The sequence below is a fragment of the Vigna unguiculata genome, chromosome 1 (genome assembly GCF_004118075.2).
Source record: "Vigna unguiculata cultivar IT97K-499-35 chromosome 1, ASM411807v1, whole genome shotgun sequence".
NCBI lineage: Eukaryota > Viridiplantae > Streptophyta > Magnoliopsida > Fabales > Fabaceae > Vigna > Vigna unguiculata.
This window is the reverse complement of record NC_040279.1, coordinates 28,126,604-28,136,050: the sequence shown is the minus strand read 5'-3', so window position 1 is coordinate 28,136,050 and position 9,447 is coordinate 28,126,604. Positions and strand designations below refer to the sequence as shown.

At 29.1% G+C, this 9,447-nt stretch overlaps 1 protein-coding gene across 1 annotated transcript; it reads left to right on the top strand.

Annotated features, from left to right (window-relative positions):
* Positions 1–5,162: 5,162 nt before the first annotated feature.
* LOC114175208 (two-component response regulator ARR9) lies at positions 5,163–7,187 on the top strand. The gene is made up of 5 exons (XM_028059998.1): positions 5,163–5,624; positions 5,723–5,832; positions 5,958–6,035; positions 6,443–6,513; positions 6,605–7,187. Exons 1-5 carry the CDS (start codon positions 5,519–5,521, stop codon positions 6,951–6,953), a joined length of 714 nt encoding a protein of 237 aa, XP_027915799.1. The 5' UTR covers positions 5,163–5,518; the 3' UTR covers positions 6,954–7,187.
* The last annotated feature ends 2,260 nt before the right edge of the window (positions 7,188–9,447 follow it).

The following is a 9,447-nucleotide window of genomic DNA, read 5'->3' as shown; positions in this document are numbered from 1 at the left end:
GATAGAACATTATGGTAAAATATCAATTCGTCTCTACAAATTCTTTTATTTTGGTGAGATTGTGATCCCGCATATCATCTCCCCCACTCGCTTACAAATCTTTACAGATAAACGACATTCATCTATGCAAATCTACATTCTTATACGTACTAAATTTATAGAAACGAACAAACTACTAGAGAGGATGTAAATAGATTTCAGGCTTAATTAATAATTTAATTTATTATTTTGTTCCATTTTGATTTTTTTTAATAAACTAATTGAATTCAAAAATAAAAAAAATCAAATCAACAAATTAGAAACTAAATTACTAACTAATCTTACAAAGTTCCCCTAAATATCTAGATGTTCCTTATTCTATACAATATTTCAAAAAAAAATAAAATTGGAAGGATTATTGAATATTTTAGATTTAAAGTGCAATAAAATAAATAAAACATATATTTAACGACTCCAAAATATAAGCAAATTTAAAATTCATAGATTAAAAATTAAAGGGATCAAAATTGTAACTACTCTTTTAAATTTGTAACAGACTTAGGGTGTGTTCTTTTGAGAAAATGAATTAGAGGGAGAGTGAATAAATGTATTTGAGTGGATTTGGATGAATTTGAGTGAATGAAATTTAGTTGTTTCTTTTAAGAGATTTGAGAGTAAAGTGAGTGAATTTAAGGATGAAGTTTATGAAAGTTTGTGAATGATATGATAAATAAATAAAAAATATTTTAATGGATTAAAATATAAAATTACTATTTTACCCTCATAATTAAAATTAACATATTATTTTTATTTAATATTATTATTACTATTATTAAATATTATTATTTTTTATTATTTAACATTATTATTATATTATATTATTACTATTATTTAATCACATGAGATGAATATATGTAAAGATAACCGAGAACGTGGCATGAGATAGGACATTATGGTAAAACATCAATTTGTCTATACAAATCCTTTTATTTTGGTGAGATTGTGATTCTGCATATCATTTCCTTCACTCGCTTACAAATCCTTACAAATAAACGACCTTCATCTTTGCAAATCTGCGCTTTTAAATCTATATGTGTACTAAATCAGCACAAACAAACAAACTATTAGAGAAGATGTAAATAGATTTCAGGCTTAATTAATAATTTAATTTATTATGTTGTTTCATTCTGAATTTTTTTTAATAAACTAATTGAATTCAAAAAAAAAAATCAAATCAACAAATTAGAAATTAAATTACTAACTAATCTTAAATTCAATTACTATATATTTTCCTACGTACATTAGCATTAAATTATGAAGTTTTAGGTTTTCACCATAGCAAATACAGCATCATATATATTTCACACGAAAAGATTGAATAGGGTTGGTGAAGGTGAAGTGAAGGATGAGGAAAGAAAAATGTGGAACTAAATATAGGATTCTAAATCCAGTACCATATATATACTATTGCTTTCAATATCAATAATGATATAGGATTCGGTCTCCTGCACTAAATCTTCCCATTAATTAGTGTAACAAAAAACACTGTTCATAAATCATCCATCAAGTGGTTTCGATGACTTTAATGAATGTATGTTGATGCTTTTTGAACATCAATGGCAGCAAATGCTGAGGAAAACCTAAAAGTTTTGGTCCCCCATTCCATGGAAGTGTGCATGTGAAGATGCTTATATGCCTCTGCCTTCAAGGGAAAGGAGGACCCCTCTTTTCTCCTCTTTTTCTCACTAGGGTTTTGCTGATCTAAGCTTGCGTATGCCTACGTTTAACCTAATAATAATAATAATAATAATAATACCTTTTATAACCGTTGACCTTTAGTCTTCATTGTCTATAACTCATCATTAATTCTTAATAATCAAAACTTAATTATCAATAACACTGTCTTTAGTCAAAGGATTACTCTTCCTAACGTCCTAAATCAATCATTCTTAATTAAGACAACGATTTAATTACTATCAATATTTCACTCTGTCTTAAGTATAATTGTGTTTGAAGGAGGATATGTGAAAAAAAAAGTTTTACTTGTTATATTTTTGTTTTCGAAAAATGAAAAATGATATGATTATTTAAACATATTAAAATATTTATTTACTTATGAGGTTTAATCTATTGTCTTAATTAATCATAACCAAAACAAAATATACAACTTGGAATCGTGTTTTATACAATTGAGTTAGATGTGTTTAAATTATGAAATAAATATTAAGATTTTTCGTAATTATCGCGATGTTCAATTTTTATTGTGAATTTAATGTTCGAAATATTCGGTCATGGATACTAGGTGAGTTAAAAGTATGTATTATAGTCAAGTAATGATATCATCAAAATAAAAGAAAAACTCTCAAGGTAAAAGTAGTAATATCTTTGCATTCAAATTATGAGATTTTTAAATTGAGCTTGAATAATACAATTATTTACGAAGTATGGTTTTAGTTTCAATTATGTCATATTAAGTACAATCATGGTTTAAATTAAAAAAAATAAATAGAAGGCCAAGTTAAAAAAAAAAAAAAGCAAAATGATTAGATGTCATCAAGAAATTGTCATAATAATAGACAAACGATAATGGTTTATGAAATATGAGAAATAATAAAATATAACATTAATTTATACTTAGACATGATTAATCTTTAAAGTTTTACCACATGTAATATATTGTTTAAAAATGCTGGAATCATAATTTAAATTAAAACTCAAATAAACAAGTAGAGAATAAACTCCAAAAAACTCAAATAATCACAATTTAATTATAAAAATGATCACCGCCAGTGAATTGTTTAGGCCATAAATCGATAAACAATTAAAGAAACAATGAGTTTTTTATTCTTATTTTCTTGTACGTTTTCACATGACATTTTGAATTGAGGACTAAATATGACGACATGCAGTGATTATCATGATTTCACCACACATGCCACTTGTGAAACGTATCTAGTTTGGGTTGATTTCGTCAAATATGAAATTTGAGAATTTAAATACCAGACTAAACAATATGAAAAAAGAATCAAATTAATCTATATATGCTTAGACTAAATTGATATAAAAAAAAAAAGCTTGTGGATAAGATTTAGTTATGTGATAAGACAATTCATAAATAAAAAGGATGAGTTTAGGTGATACATGTCTGATTTGCTTTAAACAACATCTTATAATTAGATTTGAGTTTGATATACATGAAAAATAAGAGCACTAAGAAAATAAACAAGTTCATCACGAGATAAATGGATGAAAGTTGAATATATTATCTCTAAGGGAAAATACCTATAAGATGGTGACAAGAAAAATAAAAAGATAAAGTCAATCTTGGTTCTTTTTTTAGAATATTCTTGATCGATGTAGTGAATAAAGATTTATGTTTTCCACGTAGCTGATTTGCGACAAATTTATATTCTTGTGGGTAAATCATTTCCGTCCCTAATATGCATCTAACTTTCTTGGATCTTTCAACAAAGTAACAATAGCATGGATGATGATGAATGATGAACATTCCACCATTCTTCCATGTAAAAATCTTTATAAATTGGTATGAACATTTGACTATGGAGTTGAAAAAATGGGTAAAAGAAAAACAAATTTTCATTCATTCATACATGTATTCATTCATAGTCTTGGTCTTGGTCGTGAAGCGTGGCCATGATGAAGGGGAGAAAAGAGGGAGAAGACATTAGAAGATTTAGGTGAATTGGCCCACTAGTTAGTGCCTTTTCACTTTATCGTTTTCTTGCATGTGCCCCGTTTTTTCTACCTTCAATGCCATCTATCTCATACCATGAAAAAAAAACACAATATTATATGTTGTAAGTTTTATGTTACTTAGAAATAAAGTTAATTTATAATACATAGGTGGATACAATCCTTACCTTACGGTTTTGTGGGATTGAGTTAGGCTTAAACTTTACTTTTATTATAATATCAGAGTCATTGTTTAAAAAAAAAAAAACCTATCCTAGTGAGATTTCTTGGATATTATGTTCTATGTCGACTAGAGATAAGACAATTTCATAGTATATAGATGGAGTGCAAACCTCCCCTCCTTACAAGCCAATTTTTGGAGTTGAGTTAGACTTAAAGTCCACTTCTAACATGATATTAAAACCATATTAGAGTCTATCCTAATAAGATTTTTTGAACATTTTGTTCCACCCGCTATCGGACCGTTAATGAATTACCTACCAATTTCTAGTCTCATGCTTGAAATGAATATACCTCGGCATGATGGGGTATGTTGGAAGTCCCACGTCAGCTAGAAATAAAGCCAATTTACAATATATAAGAGAATACAATCCTTACTTTACAAGTCAATTTTGTAGAATTGAGTTAAACTTAAACTAGACTTATAACAATGTTTAATTGAATCTAATCTAATCATGTCACAAACGAAATAGTTTTTTTTTTTTTTTTTCACTTCTAGATAGTCAATACAACTTTTACATAATTTCTCATTCCGCGTTTTCAATTCTCATCATGAATGTTTGAAGAAATGGTGGAATATCTATTTAAACACAGAAAAATGTGGATTTTCGATATAACTGAAAGAAAGGAAGGAAAGTAATATGTGAATATTTTTGAGAGTGGGAATATTATATTATAATGGAATCGGCGTTCACGTTTTTATATGTTTGTCTTTTTAGTAGATTAGAAGAGTGTTTAGAAAGTATGTTTGTTGAAGGACATTAAGAGACATATTTATCCTATTGCATGCGTTGAAACGCATGTAAATAAATAAATTAGGAATTAATTAATTAAATAGAGATTAAGGTTTTGATATTTGTAGAAAAGAAAATATGAGTGGATGAGGATGGTTATGATGGATGTGCATGGGGTAGGATGCATGAATGGGATGGGGATGGGGATGGGCATGGGCATGGGAAGCAAATCTTAAAAGGGAATCAAAAGAAATTGGCCTCTCTTTGGCACCAGTCTCCCCCACCTGCCCAAGATATGGTAAGCGCCACATGATTTCACACCCAGGGGAAAATAAAAGGCACCATTGCTGACCTCACTGTATCTCTTCAAGGGATTTTTGTGGCTCCCACCAACACACCTTTCTCTCTCTCTACTTCTCTTTCCTCTTTTGCCTTCATCCTACTTTCTACTTTCACCACCATTTCCTCTTTCTCTCTCTCTTCCTTCTATAATACATATATATAAATAAACCTCACTCACCCCATGTCTCAACCCTCAACAACCCAAAAATATTCACTAAGATTTATTTCTTTTTTTTATTCCTTCATTGTTTCTTCCTACTCTTTATCTTATAATTTCCCATTGCTTCCTCGGTAATTCAAGATCAACTTGGAAAATTTCCAAGATTTCGGATGAAATCTGGTCGGATCTTGCTTTCTGGGATGGGGATTTTGGTGGGTCTTATTTCAATACAAACCTATTCCTCTCCATCCCCATCTTCTTCCTTTCTCATCTTCCTCCCATAACACAAGCAAAAACCATTCTTTCAACCACCCTTTTTTATTCTTTTGGCTTCTTCCTCACCCCACCGTCTTCAACCCACTTTCCTCCAATGGGGATGGCCGCAGCAGAGTCGCAGTTTCATGTGTTGGCCGTTGATGACAGCATCATAGACAGGAAACTCATCGAGAGGCTCCTCAGAACCTCTTCCTACCAAGGTGCTTTCTTTCAGGCCATGGCAAAATTCATATTTTTTTCCTCGGCTCTTGTTTCCCATGTTGTCTCATAAGAACCACCCTTTTTTTCTCAATGGCAGTTACTACAGTTGATTCTGGTAGCAAGGCTTTGGAGTTTCTGGGGTTGCGTGAAAATCAAAACACCAACCCAAGTACGCCATCTGTTTCTCCCAACTACAACCGCCATCAGGTATGTTGTTATTTTCTTTTTTGGTTAGAATGTTTTAATTTTAATTTTAATTTTAATTTAATCAACTTGAATTATTTTAGCCATAGATCGGTCTCTGAAATTGTTTTGGAATTTTATGTGTGTAGGAGGTGGAGGTGAATCTTGTGATAACAGATTACTGTATGCCTGGCATGACAGGCTATGACTTGCTTAAGAAAATCAAGGTATGTTTGTTTGCTCTTGCTCTGGTTTCTATTCCTCTTTTATCCATTATATTCCCCACTTTTCTTCTCAGTTTTTGTGGCCATGATTTTTTTTTTTCCTTTTTGCAAAGGACTTTCCATTTTGAAAGTGTGCATTCATTCCGATTTGATAGTTGAACTAGTTTCATTTTACACCGCAAAAAAAAAATAAAAATATCAAGCATAATCTCCTGGAATAATTCTGCCATCAGCTTTTCAGTTTTCCACCCAAAACAAATCAGGTTCAATATCTGATCCGAAGATTTTTCTTTTCCTAAAGCTCCTACTTTGTATTTGATTTTAGTGAAAGAGAATCTGTGAAAACTGTGTTTCCTTCGCTTATTCCACCTGGAACCAACAGACTCAAAAATTTCTCTCTGATATTTCAGGAATCTTCATCTTTGAGAAACATACCAGTGGTGATTATGTCATCTGAGAATGTGCCTTCAAGGATCAGCAGGTGAGAAGATGAAATATTTCATTTTTTTTTCCTATGAACATATATTTTTGAAGTGAAGTTCTGATGAAATATCTGAAACTGACACAAGTAGATGCTTGGAGGAAGGAGCAGAAGAATTTTTCTTGAAGCCTGTGAGGCTGTCAGATTTGAACAAGCTTAAACCCCACATGAAGAAAACTAAGTTGAAAGATGAAAGGCAAGGAACAGCACAAGAGATTGAAAACTCAGAAGTTCTACAGCAACAAGATCAGCAACAAGAAGCACCAAAACCCCAAGATCCTCAGCCAGAGTCAGAGTCACATCCACAACCAACTATAGAACAACAGCAACAATCACTACAACAACCCAACAATAACAAGAGGAAGACCATGGAACAGGGGCTTTCACCTGAGACTGACAGAACAAGACCAAGATACAGTGGCATAGCCACTGTGGTATGATAAAAAAAAGAGAAAAAATCACTGCCAAATACTTTTCTTCCATTTCAAAATGTAATTCCCATATAACTTTTTTTTCTTTTTAAAAAAATTAACTTCACTCGTGGTTAATATAGGCTCTATAGAACCCTAGTAGAGTTGTTTCCTGTACACATATTCCTGGAAATATTTCCTTCCAATTTTGCTTCACCGATATTAATGAAAATGAAAAAAAAAATTATTGAATTGAGTAAGAAATAGGATACCAAACTTCAAGTCTGAATGGATTATGATTACTTCCCTGGTAACAACCAACATACTTGAATTATTCTTTGATTTGAATCTCTTAACAAACCCACAAAGACAACTGATTCTGATAAAGCAAGAGACAAATGTATGAACAGAAAAAGTTTTCTTTGTGCTACAATGTTGCATTTCTTTACCAAATTGTAATCCGTGGCACAAGTCTGTGTAGTGTATATGCAAATGGTATGAATGAAAAGTATTAGTTAACTAAGTTAATACACTGTAGAAAAAAAACATCAACTTTATCTACAAAACTCCACTCAGGTAACAACGAAAATAGTTTATGATAAACGAAAGGTTGTTGTTACTGATATTTTGGTCACTGTTGATTTCAGGCTTACTTCAAGATTTTAAATTTAATCGTGGGAAAATTCTGTTTATCAAATTTTGTCTTTTCAAAAATATTTTGTAATCATTTTTTATTTTTTCAAACAACTATCTAACAGCAGTTTTTAATAATAAATATTACATTTAAATTATAAAATAAATGTAAATATATTTTTGAAATGAAATAATAATATATTTGATTATACACTCAAACTTAAAAATATGAATATGGTTTTTTTAACTACACGATCTTAACGTGAATTTCATGCTATTATTTACTTTCAAATTTAAGTTAATATTTGGTCGTATAAAGAGTGTATCAAAATATTATGATTTTCTTTTTGTCTTTAGTATAAACCTGTTTCAGAAATTCGTGGTAATATAATTGTAGGTGTATTTGTTTACACAAAGATTTGAAATAAATGTTTATTCAATTAAATAGATTCTACTAAAAAGATGTAAAATATTCTAAAAAGACATATACTATTTTTATAAAATTGGTTTAAATATGTTTTTGATTCCTTAACTTTTAATGAATTTTAGAATTTGTCCATTTTGAAACTTTGGACTAATTTAGTTATATCTTTCGAAATACATGAATCTAGTCATTTTAATCAAATTTTGTAAAATTTATGCAAAAATGTTTCAAACAGTAAAAACAACTCAAATACAATCCTGAAATACGTACGAAACATCAAATAAATCTAACAGAATTTGATAAAGAACTAAATCCACGTATTTCGAGAGATGAAAGACTAAATTGATCAAAAGTTTCAAAATGAACTAATTTCAAAATTCACCAAAAGCCAAGGGACAAAAAACATATTTAACCTTAAAAAATTTAGTAAAACACGTGTTCTTTAAAATGTTTGTATATTTTGTTATGATATGTACTTGTGTTAGAAGTCCTAGCAAGTTATGATGATTAAAAATTATTTCATTTTATTAAATTATCTTGTTTTTTGTCATATTCATGGTTAAGGTTTTGTTAGTAGCAGATTCTTTATTTATTACTTTTTCTGTTTCGCATGTATGATTATTTTTAGACTAAACATTTCTAGTTGTTGTGAAACACATCTATTATTATTTATCGTATTTGATATATATTAAAGTAACATCATATATCCTTTTGTGAAATAATTATACTATTATTTTGTCATAATTATAAGCTCTATTGAAACATCAATTTTTGTGAAATAATTCTATTATTATTTTATCATAATTATAAGCTTTATTGAAACATCAATATTATAATTTAAAAAAGAAAGATGATAATAAAGAGTGACTTCACGTTCAAAGAGATATTAGGATGAAAAGTGATAAGATGGTCTAGTGATTAAAAAGAAGAAAATGTCATTAATTTGATTTATCCTATTAATAATTTAGAAAAGTAAGATTAATTTAGTGAAAGTTTAGAAAAGTCGATGAGAAAGTTGTAAGTTCAAATTTTCCATAAATAAAAACTAATAATTAATAAAAAAATATTAGGACGTAAATGAAGTTTTTTCAAGTTTAAAGTCCACATCTAATTTGAAGATATTCCTAGTTTGGAACTTATGAAAGATGAAAGAGAAATTAAGGTAGACAAAACTCACTTCAAACCAAGAATTATTACTTTTATTTAAAGTCCATAGCCTTAATTTACACTTTTGCCATTCTGTTTAAGCTGTTTTCGAAATCAGCGGAAATCAAATTATAAGTTGATATGGATATTGATTCAGTATTTATTAATAAGTTTTCATGTGAAAGTTTTGATCATGAAATTAATTCCAACGATTTAAAAAATTTTATTTTGATAAAATTTAATTAAAAATACTATTTAAATAGACTGGAACTTATAAGATTTATAAACTAATTTTATAGAATCAAAGTCAAGTGTAAGTTC